The following is a 26189-nucleotide window of genomic DNA, read 5'->3' as shown; positions in this document are numbered from 1 at the left end:
GAAACACTACATTGTTTTATTACTCATCTTGATTCCAGACTGTCTCAAGTTGCCATTTTCATATTTCTCGCTCCATTGCACATGTGGGAAAAGGGCAGTAGATGACTTCATATAGAGGATTTTTATTGTGTGTGTATGTAAGCTGGAGGATAAGGGCTTCTAACTGCTAAATGGCTGCTGGACATTATGGGATCACTTATGTTTAATCATGTTTACATTGCTTTAATAATCTACTCATTGTGTGGGTTCCTTCCTTATATGAATGGTCATTCTTTTTTGTTTGTTTGTTTTAAATCTAGTGACAGATTATTTGTTTGTTTTTAGCAAATACATCTGCAGTGTTTGAATTGTACACCAAAAGCTACTGACAGTCCAGTTCAAAACTTAATAGGAACATTTTTTCATACAGCCTTATCATCTCATCTAATCGACTGCGAGAAAGGAAAAAAACATATTTATCAACGTGTCAGAGCACTCCTTACGTTGTGGTACATCTTATCTCCTGTTGTGTTTTTCTGCACTGATTCCATTCTGTTCCACTGTGACCACTTTCAGCTCTTCTGCTTCGATGCCTTTGATGATAGCCAACCACAGAAGACAAATACAGCTGTTGTGGTAGAAGTGTGTATCATAATTGGAGAAAACATTACACCTCATTTGCAGCTGAGGCACAGCTAAGTGGTCTGGAATAAATGGGTGTTCAGACAGAACAGCAGGCATGTTGTTTGTATCGTCCTGGGGGAAACACGGTGCCCTCCAAATTTTCATTCAATTTAATTTGAACAAAACACATCTGCACACCGGAGCTTGGCTTTATCGTTCAGTAGTTGTCACTGACCCATGTGGAGAGGGTTTATTTTAAATGTTTACCTCCAGCCTTTAATCATTACGCTTCTGCCGACTACTGCAGCTGGTCATTTGCATATCTTTGTGTGAGCTTTCTAGCTTTTGTGGGCATTGTAAGGTAACATATTCAGCTGCAACTAGTTTGAACTAGTCGACAAAAAACGCTTCCTCAATTTTCTGGGCGTGCAGTCTTCTCCGGTGCTATCCCTAAAAGTACCACAAGGTGGTGCCAAACTCAAATCAATTGACTTTCTAATCATTCTCAATTCTTTAGAGTAAATTTAGCATGGTTGTGAGATGGCTGTTCTTCTGCACAAAATATGTGGTATTTAAGTGCCCTCATTTGTTCGACTTCCATTTTATTTATAAAAATATCCATTTCCACTCAGTATTCCAATGCAGAGCAAGTCAGTGTGGTTTGTAATACATGTATCACACATTAAAAAAATCAACTTCCACACAGGTACAAAAAAAATAATAATATGAGGGTTTTTTGATTTTGTGCAAGTCCCAGGGAACCCCTCATAAAGAATCAGAATTCAGGTGAAAGTCCATAAAAAGGCAGTTGTTGTTCGTCTTATAGGAAGAACTCTTAAAAAGTATACATCAGTCAATTCTGCAGGCGGAGAACCTGACAGAACTGCTCTTTGCAGTCAACAGTTTTGAGGCTGCGCACTTGGAACAACTCCAACATGCATTACTTGTCCTTCTTGTCTGCTTCCTGTGGGTGTGTCTGAGGTGCTGAACCATGAAGCATCAGCAGTCCACACAGAGTGAGAGCGATGCCTGCCCACCACAGAGTTGCATGGCTCTCTCCAAAGAAGAGCCTCCCTAGCAGTCCCTGGACAGAAGAACACATTCACTATAAATATAAAACAGTAATCTGAATGTTGAATGCAAAGTCAAAATGTTTCCCTTTTGTTGTTATAGTGTTGTGAAAAATCAAATTAGTTCAGCATATGTAGAGAGCTTACAGAGGAAATGAAGTTGGATGCAGTGGTCGTGACAGTGGCCCTGGCTGTAGAGGTGGAATGGCGGAGTGCCTTGGAGAAGGTGGTCCACATGACTGCATTACAGGCGAATAGCAGGCCGCCGCACAGCAGCCGCAGGGGGATGTGGAGCTGTAGGCCAAGGTATAGCAAGACACACACGAAAACATAACTTTACCCTCTGCAACAAAAATGTCACGGCTTGGCTAAATACCAGAACTGAGTGCAGATCCTTAGTTCAGATTCCTAAACAGTGTTTCTCCATTTCCAATTAAGCATGCCCAGGAAGAACATATACTTTTTACCTCACAGCCTAAACTTTGACAAACGTGCCTGGTTAATGACCAAAAACCTTAAACCACCACCACAGTTAGATACAGAAAAACAATCATACAGCTGTTACTAATCACATTAATTTTGACTATGTACCGGCACACGCCCTAATTAATGACAATACTAACACCTGTTTGGCTTATGTTTTACAGCTAGATGCTGTACATGTTACTGAGAACAAAACTATCAGCTTGCATCATTAATGAATTAATTTATTATTCATATTAATCGGCAACAGTTTGTGCTCGTCTCGTATTAACATTCATTTAAGTACACAGTAATTAAATGTTTTAAGGTATTTTATGGAGGCTTTAAGAGGCTTCTGATCACTTGCATGAATATTACTCCAAGTTGTTACTGTTTTCTACCGGTGTCACACCGGCTGGCTGCCATCTTTGTTGTAGCAGTAGTCGGAAACGAGAAAACTCTTTAATAAATTCAGTGGAAGAGGCATTATGATCAAGTGTGTGTGTGTGTGTGTGTGTGTGTGTGTGTGTGTGTGTGTGTGTAACCATGCCAAGGAAATTAGGTATTTGTAGAAATACAAAAACAAAGATGTCAGAGAGTCAGTGTCACCCAGTCACAGGCTGCGCTTCCACCAGGTGTTTGATTCCAGTCGCTCAGCCGCGTCTCACACATCTCTCTCAGGTAGCTCGCACCGAGCGACAGCTTAGCTGACAGAGAGGCAGTAGCTGCCAAAAAGCCCGCTAATAACGCATAAAAGGACGCTGAAAACATTCCCGAACTCGGCTGGTTGTTAGAGGGCTCCACGTTAATCCTTTCAGACCGCAGTCAAGCCTGAGTTAAAGGATGCGAACAGGCAGACGAAAATTTTCACAATAAAAGCTTGTATGGCAGCTTCCTCCATTCGTCACTACACAACAGGACACACAATACAAAGGCCTGGTTTTTCACTAATTTATTTATACAGTAAAGTACACTCTGTCGCTGTCATCCGAAAATCTTACATTTCTTGCAGGTATAGATTACGCATTAACATCATGGCTCCTCATATAAATGCTTGTCAGTTGTTACTTTGCTCAGTGGTGACCAAACAGCTTCAGTGGTGATGTCATCGGACTCCGCTAGGATTTATTTTAAATAGGTAAAGAAACTACTCTTCATGGATAATGTCATTATTATTCATGGAGACACAATTTTTGATTAAAACTACTTTGGTTTTATTGTGAAGCTTAAGTGCTTTTTCCATATCATGCCTTCGCCCTCTTGACTGTAGCTGCTTTGTTGTAATTGGTTGTTTCCTTTCCGGGAATCTGATGACGTAGTTAGCGTTCGAAAAAAATCGCGCGGCTCCGGGAGGGTTCTGATGATTTCGAGGCCAGCCACTTTGTGGGTTCCACCCTCAGTCTGTGCAGCTGGAAACTCGGACCCGCTTTGCTTCCAGATGAAGCATACCATCCTCACTGCCAAACGCAGGTGTGAGCCCCTTCACCAGCCTGCCTAACGTCTCAGAAAGTTCCTGAAGTGTGTCTTGGCTTTCAGTGGTACATATTCTGTCCATGAGTTGTTTGGTGAGGTTGACACATTTCTTCCTCAGATATGACTTGCTCACTCGCTTGCGTGGTGGACTGTCACAGTCAGAGGTCACTTGTGTGTCTGCAAAGAAAGTTACACTAAGACAAATTTGCACTCCCTAAAATTTGAGGTAACAGGTTAATGATTGTGCGGGTAAGACAGTAACTTTTATGAAGTTCTTCTCTCATGTTGCAGATAAACCTTACCCTTGCAGGTTACTGGCTCACTGACTACCTCCGTGCCCCACTCGTCCACTGAGTCTGGGGTCATGGAGCAACACGTGGCATCCAGGTTAAGAAGCGGGTGTTCCCTGTATTTCAGGGATAACTGCTGCCACGTCCAGCCAGGGACCTTCTGGAAGACTGCACAGAAATGTTTGCATGGCAACTTGTACCGCCTCCAGTCATCGCACTGACAGGAGGGCAAGCTGTCGTCTGACCCAAATGCCAGTTCATAAGACTGGTCCTCCTGTGTCTCGCTCTTCACTCTGAACACACCGTCGCCCAGCTTGACCACGTGTCCCTCAGAGAGAGAGCTGTCCATGCAGCTCGTGATGTGTTGAATGACGTCTGCGGGTCTGTCCCACAGGAAAGGAGGGACACTGGAGTCACACTGTCCGTATGACCTCACATTAGCTTCAATGTACCTGAAAGAGAAACATTATTTTTGCTGACATGACGTGCACACTGAAGACAAGCTTGTGCAAATGGAAAACTTACGTCCTCCGCAGTTCAGGGATGTACACATGTGTCACGATGTCCAGCATTTCAGATAAAGTCCGGTCCCTGTAGTCCTCCAGGTATTTGTGCTTGAACAATTTATTCTGGTGTTCAGTCTCATGGTTTGTGATGATAGCTATATTCAGTGTCTCTTCCTTGAAGGCAGACACCCATCTCTTAAACAAAGCAAGATATAGCGAGGGTTTGTTGTGGCGATAGAATTTCAGCTTTCAAATGTCTCTGTGCAGGAGCTGCTTTTTTCTCAGATGCTTACCTTTGCTTTGGACAACCACGTGTCTGAAAACCAGCTCTGAAACGCAGGATTTTGTTCCCAGGTGTGGCTGGCCATCAGGGCCTTCACTGCCTCCTCGTACTGCTCTGTAGTGAGTGAGCTGGCTATCGCTTTCAGCTTTGTAAGAGCATCTCCTTTGTCAGCCACTCGATGCTCCTTCTGTATCCATTCGTCCCATGCCTTCTCCCTGTGAAAGTCACTGAGCAGCGCTTTGGTGCCTGCACAGAGGTAGAAAGAGACTGAATAGAGAGCACACTGATATATAATCATAACACCAACATGTATAAAAAGAGTAAAGATCCACAGTGATCACTTTGTTTTCATTTTAGCTCACCGTACCTTCAAACACAGACTCAACAGCTTGGATTTCGGCAGCGTTGCAATCGACCATAAAGCTTGCTGGCCTCCAGTCTGCGTTCCAACACTTGAACACTTCCAGACCCTCTTTGATGGCTTCTGTTGTTTCTTCTTGGAGTACCATCACTCCCACAACGGAGTAGCACATGTTAGTGCGGACGCACAAGAAGCACAGGGGCAGAGGGTAGCGGATTGTTCTGTAGGCGGCATCGAACACGCAGACATCTGCCCCATACAGGCGCAGCAGCCTCATCTGCCACAACGTTTGATGGCAGAAGAGGAAGGAGGCGTCCTCTGTACGGAGGCGCAGATGGAACTTGTCCTCAGGTGTAGCAGCACACCATTCTTCAAACAAGCCCTGCAACAAATACAATCTTTTTTTCTTTTTTATACGGACTAGTCACATGCTGGTGTTTTACCCAAACAGGAATGATAAAGGCGCCGCTCACCTCCAGGTTCACCTGATCGATTCTGTGCCGAGCCTGGTCCTTCACCTTAGCCATTATATTTCGGAGGTCCTTCTCTGAGGGGTAGTACCGGCGCCTGGACGCAGGGGGTGGGCTAGCTCCCTTAAAAAGCTCGGCTGTTACAAACTGAGCAAGATGACGCTTCAGCTCGCTGACCTTCCTCACGCCCTGCTTTCTGAGCTCCACCACCTGCTGCTCCACTCTTGCGTCCACGGGCTCCTTTAAATATAGCACACTTGTAGTTTCACATGGAAACACAGATTTTTGTCCTTTGTGAGGAGACTGTTGTTCGTTACCATTTCTCCCATTGCGTGCCCAGCATGCGCACTTGGCTGTGTAACAACATAGCATGTTCCCCACACAACTGGATCTCTCTCCAAAGCCTCTTTCAGCATCTTGGAGGCTGCCTTCTTACTCCTCTCCCTGTCTTCTTCCAACTAACATGCATGCAGATAGAAATCAGAGTGGTGATCATGGAGAGAAACATGTGCCGAAACAAAATGATTTAGTCTGAGTCCTAAACTCGTACTCCATGCCTTTCTCCTTTAAATTCAGCTGTCTTTGCTTAAAGGTCACATTCCTGTAGGAGAGCCAACATTTCCACTTACCTTGAATTTAGGGAATGTTGCGATCTTGCTGATTGATATGGCTGCTGGGCATCCCACCTTTTTACTAGACTGCGAGTTTGATTTGTTCCTAACTAAAGTGTGGTCAATCATCTGTGGATTATGGGAAAGAAATCAGTTAAATAATGCATTCAATAATTCATGTCAAGATTAGCTAACTTGAGCAGAACATCTAAGCATACTCAAATCAAACACTGAGAAACAGGTGGAGCCGTGCGCCTTTCTTAGTAGCTGTGGTTCACTGCTGTCCATTAGAAGTGAGCAGATTGATCCTAATATTGATAATATCCATGCCATCCAAGCCTATAGCACCTTAAAATGACAGTAGTTGATCCAAAGTGCTTTAGAGACAGGCACATCCAAGGTCTCCAGAAAGCCCCAATTTCAAAATAAATGAAAAACTAAAAGGTGTGTTTTGTTGTGGAAAAGTAAAAACCACACTGACTTATAGGCCATTAAATCGTGTTCAGAAATTGGACATTAATGATGATTCGTCTGATAAATCATGACGCAATGCTCTCCACTACATAAGCTGCCTTTTCTAGGTTTAAAGTGTTGTCACTATTGGTCCTGTATTTACTTAGTATTGCATTGATACACAAATTTCAGTATCCCACAGCACTACTCCCAACTCGTCTACTCTGCGCGCTTTTTTCTCCAAGGCTGCAGCGTCATCGGTTGCCTAGCAGCGAAACAACCAATCCCTCGGCTCCTCGCATCACCAGCCAGCCTCTGTGTGTGTGTTGAACGCGCAGTGAAATCACCGTCTTTTTTGCCCTTTCCTCGGCATATCTCTGCTTCTGAGCTACGGCGAGGTCCTTGCCCTGATGGCAGACGAGCCTTTTAGAGCCCACAAACATAAATGGGACTCCGGTGAATTCAATGGCTGGCATCCCAGAGCCCCCAGCCCACTGCCAGTAGACGCGGTTTCCGGGCAAAGGATGCCAATCTGTGTGACAAATACAAGCACACGACCTGATAAGACCCCGGCGTTAACCGACACACTCACTACTGGACCATAGCAGGGAGCAGTGTTTACGGCTCTGCTGTCCAGCTAGCAGTCACTCTCCATTTCGTTACCTTTGTCATTATAATGGCGGCCCACGGAAAAGGTGATAAACTTAGTCTGAGACTCTTCCTCCAGTTCTTTAATAAAAGAGTCCAGATCGGCAGAGTTCTCAAACTGTCTCATGCTAATGCTTAACTTTTCATGTTCATACGGCTAACGGCGCTACGAGCAGTCACAGCGGAGAGTTTCCTTCTTCAAGTTAAATAGGGCGAGTTGCTGCTTTATGTGGAGGACATTCATCGGCTTAGTTTTTCTGCGATGTTTCGCTTTGAATCATCATTTAGCTTATCGTCCCTTGTGCAGATCCAATGTAGCACCAAGCAGCGCTATGGCATCAACGTTCCCAAATCCATCAATGACAGTAGCTCCTGAAGTCACGTGACGCGGCGCGTTTTAGTGACGGTTTCTCTGTTTTGACGAGTCCGTGCTAGCCGGAAGTTGCTCGGATCTGCAGTCTGCATTCGTTGGCTGCTTGTCTTGTTTTGCTTCTTTGCCATGAATAAAAATAAGGGCCGCGGAGTAGCATGGGTGAAGCCGGCGGAGCCGTCGTTTCTCAAGAAGTTTAAGAACGATGTGGGGTACAAAGAGGGACCGAATGTCGACACTAAGGTAACTACGCGGTTGGGTTAGCCGTGCCAGTTAGCTGCACCGGGCCTACCAAACCAATCTCTTTCAGTTGTGTGACAGCTACACTTTGCGACGTTTGTTTCTGAGCGCAGGCGCATGGTGTTCATATAAGGAAGAATAAATGCTCTGAATCATAATTCAACGGAGGGTCCCATTCACTGAATTGAGCAGTGAGGCCGCACGAGCTACAGCTGTTCCTCCGGACCATCAGAGCAGTCTCGAACTGCGCTGCAGCGTTCAGCTGTGACTGCGCAGGCGTTCTACAACTGAATTTATGTACTCTACAACAGAAAGCCATGGCTTTTCATGAATGGGTTTGTTTTTTGTTTTATGAAGTTGTATTTAAAAAAAAAAAACCCACCACGACTTGAATCATGACTCTGAAGTACAGGTTCCTGATTTTAGTTTGAGTGTCGGGCTGCTGATGAAATGATTATCACTGAAATAAGAAACCTCGGCATCGTCATTCACAGTGAATGCAGGATTTCAAAACACTTCTCACACAGGCTAACGGTCTGTTTGCTATCCTAGCGTCAGGTGATGCCAACACTGGATGACGACAGCGGCAGCGATCGAGAGGACGAGTTGCCCCAGGTCGTGGTCCTTAAAAGTGGAGACCTGACTGCAGAGGAGGTGAAGAAGATGAAGGATGAAATACAGGCTGGAGGCAGCTCAGAGAAAGGTGAGAGTCCAGTTCAATGATTTAATTACACCAGGAGTAAGAAAATATTTACATATGCATGCACTGTATGCAGCATGTTAACATAAAACCCTGTGTTTGCAACCCTGCACATACATACCTCCGTCTGCTCCGCAGATGGTCAGCCTCCTGACGGTAAAATCCTTTTCAAGAAACCAGCCAAGCGCTCTTCCTCAGATAAATTCCAGGGCATCGGTGCTAGCTCCAGCAAAAAGAAGAAGAGCAGTGGAGGGGACAAGGAAAAGGAGGAAGAGGAGGAGGAGAAAAAGGAGGCATCTGGAAAGAAAGTTAAAAATAACAGCCTCCTGTCATTTGGAGGGGATGAGGAGGAGGAGGACTGAATGGAAGTGGTGAGAGTAGGCTGTCAGGAAACAGGAACATTGTACTGAGTATAAGACATGGTTCAACCTGTCCATTCTTTTTAAAGGACAGTGCTACTGTTTTTGCATGTCATTCATGACATATAGATTCATACATTTTTAGTAAAGCATAAAAATCAGCTGGCACAAACTGAATTTATTCCGAGTCGTCTCCGTCTGACTACAGGGATGATTCCGATTCATTTAACAGTCTGAGCAGAAACAGTGAAGCTGAGGGGGAAAATGAACATGCATCAAAGACGATGAGGTTATACTTCTGTTAGTGTAACTTTATCCTGCATCCATGTCAGGGTCACAAACTACACAAGGACATTTATACAGTACTGTGTTACTGATAAGAGGGGAGTTGGTTCAGCTGCTGTGTGAAAGCCCACTCTGACATGTTAGCAGGACGTTTCCCTGGTTACAGCTACCAGACTGTGTTGACTCGTGTCACTTTGTAGAACTTGGGGTTTGCTCTTTTCCAGCCCCGTGACTTTGTTTTAACATTTTAGTTTGCATGTTCTCGTGTGTGTTCTGTGAGGACAAATATGAACTGTTAAGGTGGTTTAGTTCTCAGGGGACTAAAGTCATGGCTGTGGGACAAGAATTCATATTTTCACACCTCAAAGTTTATAAATGTCTCAAACACAAACAGAGAGATGTAAACCAGCTTCTGCTTGATTCTGGAGTTGATGAGTGAAGACACACATCACCGTATGGCTTTACCTCAGTGTAGCTCTTTCACACACCACAGGCAGGTAGTTGAAGCAGTGTCTCTGAACTGCACGGATTCTGAAACCAGCTCATCTACATGTTTTCAGGTGTAAATTTCTCCCGCGTTTGCGTCCATAAATAACCTGAACTGTGTGCTGTGCTATAGATCCAATCACTATTGTATAGCTGTGGTCATAGGACCAGGACTAATTAGTGGAAAATCAGTTGTACAGTGTGCCCCGCACCCCACCCTTCAAGCCCAGTGTAAATGATTGAAGCAGCAGCACGCAGAGAGCTTTTCTGTATCAAAGAATCAGTGCTAATGAATTCCAGCAGATTCGGTTTTCCTGAAATTTATTTGATGCAGCTTTCCTTAATTATTTTTTGTTATACTTCTAATCAAAGTCACAGCGGGAGCTGCTTGTGAATTTTAATTTAGAAAAACCAATTAATTCAGCTGCAGGAGCCGCTCGGCAGTGCTCTCCACAAAGCAAATCCCAAAGAAAAATTTAAGATCATCGGAAGCGGGTCTGCTCTCGCATTTAAAACACTGAGAGCTGCAGGGAGCTAAATTTGTCCAGCTTCAGTTTAGTGTACTGGAAGCAGTGGGGGTCTTTTTGTTTTTAAAGTATTACATGTAATGCGTCCCTTCATCAGACACAAACGAACATCAGCAGCTGATAAATGGATGTCATTAAATTCCAGGAGCAGCTAGTTTAATGGAAATTAACTTTGTGTGATTACAAATTAAATTGTCCCCATGTGACAGCATATTGAGTTCCTTCTTCAGGTTCCAAAGTGCTGCGGATCACTGTGTCACACTCTGAATCAGCCTGGATCTTTGTTGCTGTGTTTGAATCTTGTGTTGTGTGTGCTGAGGTGTGTGCGTGTCTGGCAGCCGTACGCAGGGGCTCATTGTAGAATCTTAAATACAGTCAGTCATGCACTGAATGTATGAATATTTTCTAGCTTCGACTGCGGAGCTGAACAGTTCATGTAGAAACGATGCATTTGTGTCAATGCAGTTGTGATGTATCCTTTTTTTTTTGGTGTGTGCATCAGTTTTCATTGTGTATTTTTTGACAGTGCTACAACTCCTGTGAACTTTTGATATAAAAATATTAAGAAATCTTTGTTGGTTGTTTTTACTGTCATGCGTTGCCTCATCAGTGCCACCTGTGTTCATGTCATGAATGAACAGATCTACACCTTCACTATTCTTCAGATGCCGATTGCCTAATTCTTCTTCCTCTCACGCCACCTGTCAAGCTCTGCACATGCATAGTTTCACTCCAGGACTGTCTAAGAGCAGCTTTGCACGATTACAGTTCAAAATATTTTTTAAAGTTTCCATTGTGTCTTAAAGCAGATTTGGTTCTTCCCCCCCCGATTGGCTGCTTCTTGCAAAGAGGTTTTAACTGGTGGGTTAAAGTTTCGAGTTTCTGGAGAGAGCTCCATAAGACATGTCCCTTCATTGGTCTCCAGCAGAGCCAAGAGAATCTAAAAAACAAACAGTCAAGTCTAAACTGGACATAAATGCAGCTAATAAAATCGATGCTTACAACCTGTGAATTTTATACCTGCAAAAAAAATTCTAAAGATTAACATTTTTGTTCATTTAAAGAAAAAAAAGTAAAGATGAGTTATTTCAACCTCTTTATTCAAAAAGGCATGTTTCATTCTCACACCTGCATCCAGATCATTACAATTGATGGAAGAACCTTTGACTTGGAAAAAAAATCAAATAAAATCATTGCATCACATGATAGGACGCTGCGCTCGTGTGAGGCAGCAGCCTCCATCGTCCATGTAATAAATACACCCGCTGACATGCAGCTTTGGAAACACCTTTTTTTTTATTAAACTTTAAGGCCTGTGCTGTCCCTCTCCACACGGACTCTTGGAGCAGTGTTCTAACAAAACCTCGTAAAAAAAAAGTCAACTTGTTATATTTGTAAGAAAATGAACATGGCAGATTTGAATCTAGGGAAAGTTTGGTTTACAGAAAGAAGTGCGCCAATTTAAAAGGAACATTCAGAGTGTAGAGCGGCTGTAACCCGCAGAGCCTCCTGCTGCTCCTGCCAGCTCAGATGATGGTTTTCTAAATTCAGGAGAGGACGAGCAGCGAACGCGTTTGATCCCGGTACCTGCGGAGGGAGACTCAGCCTGATATCTACAGAGTGCGGTGGGATACGTGACGGGGGATCAAAGGGAACGAGGCCTCGGGGACACCTTTTGACATGCAGACAGCAGGTACTGCAGACGAACAGCTGGGTGCATTACTGCTGCTGCTGATTTCTCTTCATTGTTTTCACTGAGAGCAGAGGAGACTTTCAAATGGCTACTTAACAACAACACTGGCACCAGCAGCAAAGCAAGCACATTTCTACTGACCTGAAGGTGGGACGGACCGCTCTGCGTTCTGCAGCGCTGATCCCTCCCACATTCGTTCATTTACTAATTACAGTCAGCTGATTAAAAACTGAAGGGTACAGATATGTTCGTGTCCACCTGCTGGGCTGCAGCTCAGCATTACCATTTCAGATAATGTAAACAGCCAGCTGATCACACAGATTGTAAACAAATCACTTTAAAGCAGAGCAGGTGCATCGTGGGAAATGTAGGTTCCAGTACCTCTGGAGACTGAACAGGACTAGAGATTCGGGGTCAGATTTATCACAGGGCAAATTAGTCATCACAAAAAATGTGCCAGCGGGAGAACAATTGTGCATGTGATCCAACACTGAGCTAACTCGTGAGCACAGATGCCAGCATCTTACTGAGCAGAGCACACGAGATAATATCCACTAACCTGAATAACATAATCACAGGGTAACATGTTGATTTCACATCAGTGAGAAGCAGCTGAAGGAGAAACATTAAACTCTGATAATGAGGACGACCTCCTCTGGTAGAAACTGATGACGACTGTGGAGCAAGATCCAGAGAACCTCATAAACCTGACATCTGTGTGTGATGGCGGGCCTTTAGGATACACACAACAGCACAACGCAATTATTTACCATGCTGCATGTTAGTGAAGAGTTACTGTGCCACCCTGTTTCCGTGTATGGACAGCCAGAACGATGACGACTGTCAGCCGCCTGCAAAACTCCATATTTACATTCAGTGACACGAGGAACAGGAACACGCTTCAGAGCTGACCGAATCACATTAATAAGTTTTGATGTGATACTACAGAGAAGTAAAAAGAAACAACAGAAGAGTCAGTAAAGTTAACCTTTGGCACCACACTCGCAGCTTTAAGCCATCCACCTGTGCCTTTAACTAAATTCTGCTTATGTGATTCGTTGAATTGCTCACGGCGCTAATTTTGTACTCTGAAGTAGAAAATCTTACACAAATGTGGGGAAAGGGGGGAAAACATGTCTTTGTGCCTCATGAAACACACGGAGCGACCTGCAGACATGGCAGAAAAAGTTGGTAGGTGAGGGGGAAACTTTCCTCGAATTTTGAAACAAGTGATTGACGCGAACAGCGGTGAGAGCAGAGGACGCCGATGTTTGACATGTGACAGTATATTAGAGAGTTGCCTTGAAAGCCTGAAATGTGGCCGTAAGCCTGTGGTGCTCAAATTGTGACTTTGCTTGCTTTTAAAAGTAATTTAACCCTCTGCACCATCTTTGTTTACAACTGTGTTGATCTGGCATGCTGATAAAAATTTTAATGCACTGTAGCAAGTGAGAATTAACCTAAAAATGAAGGCGTACTGTCGGCGCAGCAGGATGATGTTAGATGAAAGCGTACTGTACGGTCAGTCTGGGTTTCAGTGCTGACAGAGTTTCTGTATGTGTGTAAATGATGCGATGCATAGAGCAGCCCCAAGCAGAGTCCCCTGATGAGGGACGGCTAATCTCTCTTGCTCGGTCCGTCCTCACTCCCCAGCACGTTCAAGTACAAAAAGAAAAGTGAGTCAAAGGTCACAGTTCGTCAGGTTAAATCCAGCGTGGAGGAGGCTCTCAAACTCAAACCCACTCTCTCTCTCTCTTCCTCCTCGACCCCAGCATCAAGTCAAAGGTCGGCTCGGGTTCAGCGGGATCCTGGGCGATGCTTTCCCAGCCTGGGCTTCCAGGTGAGGATGCTCAAGATGATGGCGGGGGCGGGGCAGAGAACCTCTGCTGTTCCTTATTCAATCTCGATTGGTGGATTTTTTTCTCCTTTTCTTTCTTTTTTTTTTTTCTTCTTTTTTTTACTGCTTGATATTGTTGAGCTGTGTGTCAGATTCGTTTTCCTCCCTCCTTCCACAGTCTGCCTCTGTAGGAGGTGGACCTTCTATAAAGATCTCTTGGTGAGTTTCTTGCCCTTCTTCAGGGACAGCTTGTTCTTGACATATCCCCGCTTCCTCTTGGCCGTCTGTAAACAGAAGAAAATGACAGGTTCAAGTAGAAATGTATGATTTTGTGTGCAAGTTTGGCTAAAATGTCCAAAACAGCGGTGAGCTGGAATGGATGTGGGGACCTTTTTAGAGGTGTACTTCTGCCTGTTGGTGTCAGTGCTGCGCAGCTTGTGCTCCACCCGGTCTCTGTTCTCCAGCTTCTTGACCTTATAAATCCTGACCAGCCAGTGCTCTGAAGTGAACGCCTCCTCCAGGTGCTTCAGCTTGATGTCCTTGTTGCCGATCTCGGCGTTGCGTGTCCGGTCGAAGCCCGGGGGCGTCCTGAAGTCCAACTGAACAAGAAACAAAAGCATAACTTAAATGAAACACTGACTAGTTTCTGCTTCGTAGAAAAAGCTCCTTGACGATGACATACCTGCATCTCTCCAAAGCGGTAGTAAGACATTTTGTACATAAGGCAGTTGAGCAGGGTGGGGGAGCCTGCCTTGTCCACTCTGAACTCTCCTTGGGGGGTAAAATAATCACTTTCCTGGGGTGAGCCGTAACAAAAGGTGGAGAAAGAAAATAAATTAAAGAAAAGAACGAACACGTGTTCATATGTAACCAGAGAGTGCGAGATGGTTCCCTCACCCTGATGTCCCTGGGGTGCTCCCCCTCTGCGATGCGCACCATCCACAGGAACTTGTTGATGTCATCACCTGAGTAGCCAATCACCCCTCCGAAGATGATCAGGACATAGTCGACATCCAGCGACCTCATGATTTCATAGGATGCAGTCTCATTGGACGACATGGCTTTGCCCACCTGTTAAGGCACAAACACACCGCAGGTTAGAAATATCACACTTAAGCTGCCTCACAGACCATTTACACTCATTCATCTAACACGTCTTTGGACTGTGGGAGCAAGCTGGACTCCATATGCAACACAGAGAGCAGCCATGCTTAAGTTTAGGTAAGGAAGATAGATAGAAGCTGCACAGATACAACCCCTGAGAGCAAACTATTCATTTTTCTCAGAATGTCACAGCTTTGAGATTAATGTCAGAATTCTCTGAGAAAAGTCGGAAAAACTCCAAAAGACGCCCGACCTATAGAAACCATTTGTTGGCAAGCACAGCAGTAAAATGGTTCTTGTAGTTGGTCAGTGGGTTTGCACATATCTCAGGAGGGATTTTCTTCCACTCCTTCATTTTAGGTTTCTTGGTTGCTGCTTGGAAACTCGAAGCTTCAGCCTCCTCCACAAATTTCTATAAGACTAAGGTTTAAAGACCGGCTAGGCCACTAAATGTGCTGCTTCTTTAACCACTCCTTTGCTGCCTTGACGCCATATTTTGGGTCATTGTCATGCTTGAAGACTCGACTATGTTCTGGCTGAGGAAAGGAGGAACTGGAAAGGAACTGGGTTTTTTTTGAGGTTCTCAAAAAACAAAAAAACAAAACAGTTCCAAAGCATAATGTTTCCACCTCCACCTCCTGTGGAGATGGTGCTTTTTGGGACATACTCAGCATTTCCATTCCTCCAAACACGATGGGTCGAGTTGATGTTTCATGTTCCCACAGCACGCCCTGCGAGCGCTGCAGGGTTTCATTCCATTATGTTGTAGTGCGTTACCAGTGGTGTTCTTACTGACTATGGTCCCATCTGCCTTCGTGTCATTAACAAGCTCCTCCTGTGTAGTTTTGATCTGATTCACCGCATTTCTCATGATCATCCTCACCCCACGAGGCAAGATCTTGAACAAAGCTCCAGACTGAGGACGATTGATGCTCATGTAATATTTCTGAACAACTGCACCAACAGTCACCTGCTCATAAAGCTTCTTGTTGGTGGTATTGTAGCTCATTCTAGACTCCTGCAGGTCTACAATCTTATTCCTGACCTCCTTTGATAGCTCTTTGCTCTTACGACGGTGGAGGAGAGGTTGGAATGGAAGAAACAGACTCCTGATTTCAGCATGATACACATATCACGTGTTGTAGAGAATCAAAACCCAGATTTCACTCGATGAGATGCAAATCAATTTATAACATTTATTTCATGTTTTTCTTTTCAAGATTTCTGGCTAATATTCTGTCTCTCTCCATAAAAATCTAAACTACCATCATTTATTTGTGAGCAAACCTGCAAATTCACCAGGGGGTCAAATCATCAGTTCCCCCACTGTAACTTAATGTTTGCAGCTTGTGTAAAATACAAAAGGGAAACAAACCAAACATTTTAAACCTAAAATAATTGGTCTTTTCTTCTGGTGGTTGGTTTAGGCGCTTGAATTATTCAGCAACAACCCAGCAGCTGTGTGGAAATGATAGCAGAGTTCACAACCCAGAGTGACCTCGAGTGGAAATACTCTGGATTTTGGTCAGTAGACAGCAGGGCTGTGAAATCTCAACTGCTCTTACTGAATAATGAATAAGCAAGTGATAAAAGCTTCATGCACTACAGGTCCCTCATGGGCTGTTGTTGAGGAAAAGATGTTGTTGTTCCTTGTTTTTCACAGCAGAGCTCGCTCTGGGCATCAAACGCCCATGCTGTATAGCTTCATACTTGTACTTGTTCATCTTGTAATACAGATCATTTAAGGTCTGCTTTTATTATTAAAAAAATAATAGTTGTGTGTCTGTGCTCTGGAACACATGGATGCAATCCACACAGTCAGCTATTTAAATGGTTTGAACTTATTGATAAGAAACAACTTATAACTAACCCATTTCCAGTTAGAGAAACTGTTAGGTGACTTAGGTTTTAGGTAACTGACTCGAGGAGTAAGTCGGGTTTTGCTGCTTTGATTTAAATCTCCGTTCTCAGCGCGTCTTTGTAGCGGTGCAGCACTGAATCTATGGAGTGCCTCTTTCACATGTACAGTATTAAGCTCTCTTAGGGTTTTGCAGTGCAGTGAAATGATGCAGTTGTGTCCACTTGGTGGTGTCATACACCAAGACAACACATCAATACTCAGGGCGCTACACGAGGGCTGACAAACATCGACCAGAAGTTGTGTAACTAAGCAACCATCAGCAAAAGAAGGGTAAGAGAAAAGCAGTCGGAAATACACGAGTAAAACAAGACAAGGCAGTGAACGCATTTCTGACAACACTCCTCTACAAACACACGACCAAGCAGAAGTGTAAACTCTGGGAATGACCCTTCAACCCGGATTAGAATTTCCTGGCAATCATTTCATGGCTCAGACTTAAAAGGGTAAACTCAAACCAGCTTTTCCAAACCTGGGACAGGAGATAAAGGGGAACGGGCAGATCAGCTCTCACCAGTGCTATATGACTGTTGTTCCATGTGTTGTTGTCAACCAGCGTGGTCCTGTTGGCCATGCCTGCTATCTGGTAGCCGTAGTCCCACCACGACATCACTCTGGCGTGCTCGTCCGTGTTCTGCCTCAGCCAATAGTAGGCCTCCCTGAAATCGTCCAGGATGTTGCGAGAGCTGTTGGGGACAGTTGCAGATGTGTTAATACTCCTGTGACGTTGGGCCTAAGCATACGCGTTTCCAGCTGATTACATTTATTTTATAACTTAATTAAATGAGCTTTGCCTGATCCGTAATTGAGAATAATGCTTATTGATCGTATGCAGGGCTTGTTGTGGCCCATTAATCCTGTCTGATACTAGTGCTTTTAGCTTTTCCCTTTAAGAACTCTTCTGATTGGCTGCCCCTTGAAAACAGCAGGTACATGCTCACACTCAGAGCCATGGACTCAAGATAAACATGTGGTCCTGCATCATGTCCCTAACATGTAGAAAACAAACTCAGTGGTTATTAGCCTGAGCTTTCAGCTCACAGGGGTTACTGGTATATACACCAGCTATAATTATTTGAAACCTTGGCCATGTTTAATATGAATTCAATTACATTTTATTGACAACAGTTGCCTCAAGGCACTTTATATTTTAAGGTAAGAACTCTAAAATAATAATGAGCGTCCATCACTGTAACAGCATCTACTCTGACAGGAAATAAGTACACGCTGGATGGGTCCCTCTTTAAAATCTTTGCCTCAGGAACCAGAATGTGCCTGACAGTTTGTTTGACGGCAGTCTGTTGTGCAGCACTCTGCCACAGCGTTTTCTGATATCTGCAGAGAGGAGTGGCAGCATGGAGCCGCTGAGCAAGGAGCTTTGGTGCGGATTAAGACCGCCTCTATTCATTTAAAGCATGAAGTGAACAGTTTCAGCAAACAGAACTTTAAAAAAAAACACAGCACATCTGGTAGGTAGCATCATGTGGAGCCAAATGTTGTAATCCACTTAAGCCCACAAAATAGAGAGTAACCTCACTGAAACTAAGGCTACGTTCACACTGCAGGTCTTAATGCTCAATTCCGATTTTTTGATCAAATCCGATTTTTTTGTCTCCTCGTTCACACTACAAATAAAATGCGACAGCAAACGCGCTCTAGTGTGAACGCTCAAAGCGGCCCGCATGCGCAAAAGAAGATGTCACACACAACGCGCTCTGTTTAGACCAAGAACAAACAGTATTGTTTGACTGATGGCCGTTAATATAAAGACTTCGGACTTTACGTTTCCCAATTTTTGCTTTAAGTTATTTTGTTATTTACATAATAATGTAAATAACCTAATAATGATCCTTATTGCCGTTTAAGAGAGGAGCGGTGCTTCAAAGGATAGCTGCAGATTTCTGTCAGAATCTGCAGATTATACAGTACAAATAAAATGTTTACGTTGTCTTCCCAACAGTTTCACTGACATCTACACTGGATGGCTAGGAAGCGTTCGCGATGTCTTCTCGGGCGCTGATAATTGGCTTCAGTCTTGTGTCGGTGACGTAAAAGGCGGATTTAATGCGACTTGACCGTTCAAACAGCAGTCGCTTTCTAAAACATCGGATATGTATCGGATTCAGTACCACATACGAAAGTGACCCAGATCGGATTTGAAAATATCGGATTTGCGCCGTTCACACTGTCATAGCATGATCGGATATGGGTCGCATAGGGTCAAAAAAATCGGATTTGATGCGCTTTCGCCTGCAGTGTGAACGTAGCCTATGATGACAGCGTGGTCTGTGTAGAGAAGCTGCTGTTGGATTTTTAAATGTCACTGCTGTAAGAGGTGCAAACCGTGCTCGTACATTAGAGTGAGGGTAGAAATGTCAGGGGCAGATCTCTAAATGCACAGTTACAGCATGGAGGGGAAAAATATGTAATTTCAGTGGACTGACCCTTTATAGAGGGGCCAACTGTACAAGGATACTCTCAGCTCTGTTGTAAACAGCTCAAACACAGAATAGTTCCTCCAATCACAGAGGTCCTGCTAAACCAGAGTCCTTACCCATCGTGGTTGTACGATGCCAGCACCACACTGGGGCTGGAGTAGGCGTTGCTGGTGACCCAGGTGCAGTGGACGGCAAACATCATGAGCAGCATCAGCATCAGCATGGTGACTATGGACTTGATGTTGGGGCCGAGGCCCTCCTCCGCCTTCTCTTGCTCCGACACGTGTTTGCGTACCTTCCCAGCCTGCCAGGGAGAAGCCGAGGTAAAGGTTACTGAAACTCCATCAGGACATGTCCGCTGTCCAAACAAGCTGCTAATGTACTAGAGGGTTATTTAATAGTCCTCGCAGAGAATTCTCAGGCAGACAATTAACTGTTGTTGCGCTTTTATAGTGTGACATTTAACAGCACCCTTCAGCAGACCTGTGATGCATTATTCCCCACGTATCGATTTGGAGGAAAAGCAGCAGAAGGATGAGGAAAACATTGGACGTGAGTTCTCTTTGTTTCTCCTGAAAGGTTAAAGGAGGAGGAGGAGCGTAACAGCTACAAACTGCAGTGTTGTCACTTCAAACTTTTTATGATAAATGTTTCCCGTAAACTTTTACCCTCTGATCCATCCAGCAAGTGGTGCACACACAGGGACTAGGACAGAACTTGTTTTGGGGTTTTTTAAACGGTGATTTATTCTGCTCCTATTTTCATGCCTCGTATCCGACTCAAGCTTTGAACTCTAAAACGAGCAAGGTCACACGACAATTAAAAGAGACTCATGATCATTTCCAGCTCTTTAGTTTGATTCTCTGCATGATACACAATCCAAAATAATCCTTATTTCTACTACACCACTGTTCATCCCACTCTGAAGCATTTAGTTCACGTTTAAAAAAATATATTTAATCTTAGCACAATGACTCCAACAGAGGTTAAAAATCAAGCTGTGCATTTGATTAGAAACTTGAACCACTACTTTTAGCCACTTCAGAGTGTAGCGCAGCTCATGGCAGCCTTGGATTTTAGCGGCTCATTTCCACACCCAGCTAGAATGAATACGCGTTAGCATTCATTTTCCTTTTCACTAGTTTGATTTGAACAAATTCCTGAAAAAAAAAATGTATTTCTTTAAAAGCTTTCACTATGTGCAACATCTAGTTAGTAGCCAGATGTGTTGTCTACTATTAAATATAGAGTTTACAGAACCGCTTCCACCCGACAAAACTTACAGCTTCACAGCTTCATCGCCTGTAAGTGTTAAAGTTTCTCTGCATAATTTTTAAGACTTGTTATAAATGACTCCAGATGTTGCAGTGAACTGCAGTCATGATCACATTGACACAGATGCTGCATGGTGGATTATAATATATTTGACTCTGTGGTGCTGGCTGACATGTGACACTACAGTCATGTCCACCCATTGATGGAATGCCATTTCATTCCTGCGTAGTACATTTAAACAAAACAATGACTGCAAAGTCTGTAAAAAATATTTTGTGCAGGGAACACACGATGACCCCTGACCTTGTCATAGAGGTTGCCGGCATTCTTCCTGTCGTCCTCGTCGCTGCTGTCCTCTGCAGGTGGGCTCTGCCTTTTCATGTCATCGCCCAGGTAGTGTTCAAAGACGCTGGAGAAGGCAATGGCTGACAGCATGCACACCACTGGAGTCAGAGTCAGCATCAAGCGCACCATCACGCCGGCAAAATATACGGCACTGATAGCATACAAGGCCACTGTGACGAGAAGCAGAGAGACACAAGGAGGTCAGAGGTGACCGCAACGCAACAATCCAAACTTGATGAGTTTCATTAAGTTTTGCATTCAACTATGTTTAGTCACTTTAATGGGACCAAGTCACTTTACATCTGCAATGCATTTGCTGTTTGATAGCCACTTAAATGGCTGCACTTCTTTTCTGTGTTTATTACAGGGTAAACCTCACTAATAGGTGGAAAGGAGGTCAAAAGAGGGGGGTGGGAGGATGAACAGCAAGATGAGAAGAAACAGAACAGCAGAAAGACCAGTACAGCACAAAATCAAACACAAAGCCAAATGTGCATGTGTGGCTTTATTCATGGAGTGAAAGATCAAAGCCTATCTGTGGAGTGATTAGGAGGGAACAGGTAGAGAGCAACAAAAAAAACTGCCAAGGGAGAGAGGAGCAGCGAAACAAGTAAACAACAAAGTGGTGCAAGGAAGAAAGTGCAATAACCAGCCGGAGGAGAAAGACGGACTTCAAACTGGTAGGTAGGTCTCTAACCCGATGTTTTATGTTTCCATATCAGCAACAGAGATTTCATTCTTCTCAACCAGGAACAAAAACTATGATATAAGCAAGCAAGAGGCTGGTGTTGTGAGTTTCAGTGCTAAAACAGTTAAATTAGCACCTCTGAGAGAGTCCGTCACAAATAATGCACTTTGTACGGTCAATGAAAAAATTATTTGAACCTCAGCTGATTTTGTCTATAATTTCAATGGTCGGTTTATTTGAGCAGTGAGAGACAGAACAAAAATTTAAAAAAAAAAAAAAAACCCAGAAAAATGCATTTCAAAAAATGTATAAATTTGCATTTTCAGGAATGAAATAAGTATTTGATCCCCATCAATCAGCAAGATTTCTGGCTCCCAGGTATATATTTTATCCAGGTAACGAGCTGACATTGGGAGCCTTCTCAAGAAGCAATCAATCCATCAGATTCCAAACTCTGCACCATAGCCAGGACCAAAGAGCTTTCAAAGGATGTCAGGGACAAGACTGTGGACCTACACAAGGCTGGAATGGGCTACAAGACCATCGCCAAGCAGCTGGGGGACAAGGTGACGACTGTTGGTGCGATTATTCGCAAATGGAAGAACCATAAAATAACTGCCAATCTCCCCTGGTCCAGAGCTCCACGCAAGATCTCACCTTATCGATAATGAGAACTGTGTGGAACCAACCCAGAACTACTCGGGAGGAACTTGTCAATGGTCTCAAGGCAGCTAAGACCACAGTCACCATGAAAACAGTTGTAACACAGTAAACCACGAAGGACTGAAATCCTGCAGTCCCTCTGCTCAAGAAAGCACATGTACGTTTGAAGCTTGCCACTGAAAACCTCAATGGTTCAGAGGAGGACTGGGTGAAGTGTTGTGGTCAGATGAGACCAAATCGAGCTATTTGGCATCAACTCAACTCGCCGTGTTTGGAGGAAGAAAAATACTGCCCATGACTCCAAGGACAGCATCCCCACCAACAATAGATCCACCAACCATTCGATTGGTAGATGACCTGCACTACCACCTGAGTCACAGCTGCCCCCTCAGTCAGGCAGATTTTTGCTTTAGTGGATTGAATTGTCTGTGCTTCTCATGCAATGTTCCTTCTCTTCCTAATGAACTTCACTGTCATTCCCTTACCTGCCAAACAAACCAATCAGCATTGGACTCATAGATATCCTCCTGGGAAGCAGACTATTCATTTATGTCCTCTGTAATAGTCTGTGATGTACTAAATAGAGGACAACTTCATTGATATCTGGTGTGTTTGGGTGGCCTCTGTTATCTCCAGAGAGGCAGGAAATCACAAAAAGAGTTCAATGGGAAGATTCTTTTTTCATCTGTTCTCAGGAGGATACGATTGCTGTTAAGGCAAGTGCTGAATTCCCAGCGTCTTTGTGCAGTCACAGAGCTGTGTGAGCAGATGCCAACACAAGACCACAGTCTGCATGAACTCAAGACCTTTTGTACAAACGAGTTACCGCTGGTCAATGGCACTGATTCTCTCCTAGTGTGACAGCTAACCTTGAAATACTGCAGAATCATATCTCTATCTATACACACACACACACACACACACACACACACACGGTGGGCCATTTATATGGATACACCGTAATAACATGGGAATGGTTGGTGATATTAAAGTCCTGTTTGTGCCACATTAGTATATGTGACCCGGTTACTGCGTTCACCAGATATCAACACAATTTCGATCCGCTCCTCACGTGTTAACCTCTTCGACATGTCGGTGGCTGTGAACAAAGAGAAACTTGTAAATAACTCATGAAAGAATAAAGGTATGTTGAAACCAAGCACACCATTGTTTTTCTTGTGACATTACCAATAAGTCTGATGTGTCACATGGTCCTCTTCCTATTGAAAAAACAAAAGTTGTATCCAAGATGGCCGACTTCTAAATGGCCACCATGGTCACCACCCATCTTGAGGAGTTTGCCCCCTCACATATACTAATGTGCCACAAACAGGACTTTAATATCACCAACCATTCCCATGTTATTACGGTGTATCCATATAAATGGCCCACCCTGTATATCTATCTCTCTATACATCTATAGATACATATATATATCTATATGTATCTATCTCTGCATAAATACTTCAGGTTCCTGGATGGATTGTCAGACTTTGGGACCCTGCTGGATTCTGAAAGGTGTTTGTTGACACGATGAACAAACAAGAAGAATAAATGAATCCAAAGAGATAAATTAGTTCTCTGCCAAGTCGAGAGCTCAGGCAGAGGGCTAATTAATGTGTTCAGTGTCTTTTGTTTTTCTGTCTGCAAGATTACACAAAAACTAACAAGGCTGGATCTCCTTGATGGAGGGGTGGAACGTGGGCAAAACAAGAAGCCATTAAATCCTTGGTGCAAATGCAGTTTACACATTAAAACTGCAAGAAAGGAGAATGGCCTTGGCAGAGGGTTGTGCTTTCACAGTGTCCCTTCTAGCTTCATTAAAAGGATTTCCTACATCTGCACCATTTTACACACTACTTTTGTGCAAATGTTCTTACCTCGACCACAAACTATGCTCTGTATTCATGCTGATACAGGAGACACGATCAGTTTCCAGTGTTAAAACATGAAACTCCTAAATACAGACTGACAGCGGCTGGAGTGCAGAGAACATGGTTACTGTGTTTTCATCACCTGACAGAGGAAGATCAGGCTGTTCTGTTACTCTGAAAGCTAAGAATGTCTGATATACACAGGCAAAAAAAAAAAAACAGGATTACTTACGATTCCCTTGTTGCTGTAACTGCAAACTGATTTTGTTTCTCCAATGTTTGAGTAAATCCAAAAACAGTTTACAATCCAATCAATCTCACCTCAGGGTCTGCTTACTCAAAGCCCAACTCTGAGCAAATGCTGGCACTAAAAGCAGTTTTCTAGTCATAGGGACTACTCAAAGCGCCACACACTACAAGCTATATTCACCCTTTAACCCACATTCATACAACCCATTATTTTACACCCTTAGGCGCTTCATCCATGTTGCATCCACACCTGGACAGTGGGAGAAAGACTGAGTTCTTGGAGAAAATGTAGACATGCACGAGACCTAGAACAACATGAGAGCAAATAAAAGGCTCTGTGCCAGAATTGTGGTAGAATTAGATCTGATAATAGATTATGTCTCACTGATGTTTTGTACTATACAACTCCACATGTGCAGACAGAGACTTCACTTACATTCTAGCTTAGCAACATGGCACAAAAAGAAGCTTTGTAGCAAAGTTTTTTTTACATTTATTTACTTATTGTTTGCGCCAGGCTTTTCCACCCTGGCTCTCTGGAATGGGTCACTATATGAGCCACAGCAGTCATCATTCTGAGTTGTTACGACTCAATAAGCTCTGACTGATCCATCGGATGTCATCAGACTTGGGAACAAAGCAGACGTCTCCCATCCCCTCCACAGCAGGGCAGGCTGATAACCGAAGGGTCTCAAAACTAAGTAAGCTGTGAGCTAGTACTACTGAAAGAAAAAGATTAATAAGAAGGCAGAATGTGTATTTTTATAGATCCAGCAAGGATCTGCATAATAAATGATTTAATTAACATAATACCTGTGCATGGTGGTGCCTTTCTTTCTAATAACGAAGGCATTTCATTAGAAACTGATGGGGAACAACATACAAAATGCAGAAGGCAGAACAACTGGGGGAAGAATGATCTCAACTCCAGCTGAGAGCAGAGGGTGTGACTGAAAGCTCCATCAAGCCCGGTGCAGTTTAATCTGTGCTTTTATTGCTCAGCTAGCAGCTTGATGCTCACCAGTGTAATGCACTCTATATTACCAAAGTGAGAGTTCCTGCATTAGAGTGACAGGTTTTATTGAGCTTTTAATTGTAAAATAACAATGAGTAAACCTGGGACAGGTTATCCAGAGCCCAAATTCCACCTGACTGACAGTTACATGAAAGCCTTCAGAGTGCAACGGTGAAAGCTTTCTTCTTTGTCAACAACATCTCAGGAAGGGGCACTCGAGCATTTGACTGGATCTCAACAGAGGTGGGAAGCAATGAAGTACAAAGACTTCATGACTGTACTTAAGTACATTTTTCAGGTATCTGTACTTTACGTTAGTATTTACTTTTCTTTTTACTTTCTACTCCTTACATTTTATGTGAGTTGCTAACTAAAGTTCCAGCTGCTGTATTTCACAGCACAGCTAACTTCTGTATAACAATTTCTTTTATTTATGTATTAATCACATTATTGTATTGTGTGATGCCTTGGTGCCACTGAATTTTAGCACTTCTCACACTCATGCAGGTAGACAGATGGTGGGGGTCTGGTAAGGAAGTTGGGGGAAGCAGACAACTCCACCGGAAGAATCTTTTGTCTCTTCCACATCTTTGGGAGGTAGCAAGGGAGTGTGAACCTTAAGGTGTGAACAGCTGTGTACTGCCTTTTGTTCCTGGAGAAGGTATTTAACTGAGAGCCATGCTGGGCTCAGGGGAGACTCTGCTGACCGTCTGCCCCACGATCATGCAGGCTCTTCACCAAGCTTGGTTTTCTGTTCTTTGTTTGTGATTAAAGATTGTTAGCTACCGCTCACCGCTTCTCTGCAGGATTTATTATAATGGAAAACTTCCACAACACTTCAGACCAACTGTGTTATTTAATAGTTGCATAACAATCCTCTGCAGGTTAGTGAA

The 26189-nt window shown here is 43.7% G+C and overlaps 4 protein-coding genes across 7 annotated transcripts in view; 1 reads left to right on the top strand and 3 right to left on the bottom strand.

Moving 5' to 3' along the window:
- Window positions 1-1188: 1188 nt before the first annotated feature.
- Window positions 1189-3049, bottom strand: LOC146698008 (transmembrane protein 42-like). The gene is made up of 3 exons (XM_085472942.1): window positions 2745-3049; window positions 1821-1967; window positions 1189-1687 (listed from the first exon to the last, which is right to left on the bottom strand). Exons 1-3 carry the CDS (start codon window positions 2904-2906, stop codon window positions 1544-1546), a joined length of 453 nt encoding a protein of 150 aa, XP_085329068.1. The 5' UTR covers window positions 2907-3049; the 3' UTR covers window positions 1189-1543.
- A 23-nt stretch (window positions 3050-3072) lies between these two features.
- Window positions 3073-7357, bottom strand: LOC146698007 (uncharacterized). Of its 4 annotated transcripts, XM_085472932.1 has the most exons (10): window positions 7246-7357; window positions 6930-7114; window positions 6148-6258; window positions 5836-5976; window positions 5522-5758; window positions 5055-5430; window positions 4698-4933; window positions 4424-4599; window positions 3911-4350; window positions 3073-3785 (listed from the first exon to the last, which is right to left on the bottom strand). In XM_085472932.1, exons 1-10 carry the CDS (start codon window positions 7355-7357, stop codon window positions 3532-3534), a joined length of 2268 nt encoding a protein of 755 aa, XP_085329058.1. In that variant the 3' UTR covers window positions 3073-3531. The 4 variants fall into 4 exon arrangements, with proteins under 4 accessions (XP_085329058.1, XP_085329059.1, XP_085329060.1 ...); XM_085472933.1 differs by lacking the exon at window positions 6930-7114 and having other exon boundaries at window positions 7246-7305; XM_085472934.1 differs by lacking the exon at window positions 7246-7357 and having other exon boundaries at window positions 6348-6995.
- A 372-nt stretch (window positions 7358-7729) lies between these two features.
- On the top strand, window positions 7730-9060 carry kiaa1143 (KIAA1143 ortholog). The gene is made up of 3 exons (XM_085472941.1): window positions 7730-7843; window positions 8393-8543; window positions 8679-9060. Exons 1-3 carry the CDS (start codon window positions 7730-7732, stop codon window positions 8900-8902), a joined length of 489 nt encoding a protein of 162 aa, XP_085329067.1. The 3' UTR covers window positions 8903-9060.
- Window positions 9061-11276: 2216 nt separating this feature from the next.
- LOC146698005 (dolichyl-diphosphooligosaccharide--protein glycosyltransferase subunit STT3B-like) overlaps window positions 11277-26189 on the bottom strand; it is a 75103-nt gene continuing 60190 nt past the window's right edge. The window contains exons 10-16 of the mRNA XM_085472931.1: window positions 20766-20977; window positions 19304-19491; window positions 17264-17435; window positions 14625-14798; window positions 14410-14523; window positions 14117-14326; window positions 11277-14011 (exon numbers count right to left, since the gene is read on the bottom strand). Coding sequence (XP_085329057.1) covers window positions 13931-14011; window positions 14117-14326; window positions 14410-14523; window positions 14625-14798; window positions 17264-17435; window positions 19304-19491; window positions 20766-20977 — 1151 coding nt within the window. The 3' untranslated portion in view covers window positions 11277-13930. The remainder of the gene's footprint in view (window positions 14012-14116; window positions 14327-14409; window positions 14524-14624; window positions 14799-17263; window positions 17436-19303; window positions 19492-20765; window positions 20978-26189) is intronic.

Source organism: Copadichromis virginalis, linkage group LG11 (assembly GCF_057382275.1).
Source record: "Copadichromis virginalis isolate Kocher_CV1m ecotype Utaka linkage group LG11, C_Virginalis_male_GT1.1, whole genome shotgun sequence".
NCBI lineage: Eukaryota > Metazoa > Chordata > Actinopteri > Cichliformes > Cichlidae > Copadichromis > Copadichromis virginalis.
This window is presented reverse-complemented; position numbering and strand designations above follow the sequence as displayed.

Bases quoted from the DNA above. Each gene is read 5' to 3' on its own strand.
- LOC146698008 (XM_085472942.1), bottom strand. From the start codon at position 2,906: ATGTTTTCAGCGTCCTTTTATGCGTTATTAGCGGGCTTTTTGGCAGCT. The intron at 1,968-2,744 runs GTGACACTGACT...CTTGGCCTACAG, and splicing joins GAAGCGCAGCCTGTGACTGG to CTCCACATCCCCCTGCGGCT. The intron at 1,688-1,820 runs GTAAGCTCTCTA...TCTTCTGTCCAG, and splicing joins CATCCAACTTCATTTCCTCT to GGACTGCTAGGGAGGCTCTT.
- LOC146698007 (XM_085472932.1), bottom strand. From the start codon at position 7,357: ATGAGACAGTTTGAGAACTCTGCCGATCTGGACTCTTTTATTAAAGAA. The intron at 5,431-5,521 runs GTGAGCGGCGCC...TATTTGTTGCAG, and splicing joins TCGATCAGGTGAACCTGGAG to GGCTTGTTTGAAGAATGGTG. The intron at 4,934-5,054 runs GTACGGTGAGCT...ACCTCTGTGCAG, and splicing joins TGTTGAGTCTGTGTTTGAAG to GCACCAAAGCGCTGCTCAGT.
- kiaa1143 (XM_085472941.1), top strand. From the start codon at position 7,730: ATGAATAAAAATAAGGGCCGCGGAGTAGCATGGGTGAAGCCGGCGGAG. The intron at 7,844-8,392 runs GTAACTACGCGG...TTGCTATCCTAG, and splicing joins GACCGAATGTCGACACTAAG to CGTCAGGTGATGCCAACACT. The intron at 8,544-8,678 runs GTGAGAGTCCAG...TCTGCTCCGCAG, and splicing joins TGGAGGCAGCTCAGAGAAAG to ATGGTCAGCCTCCTGACGGT.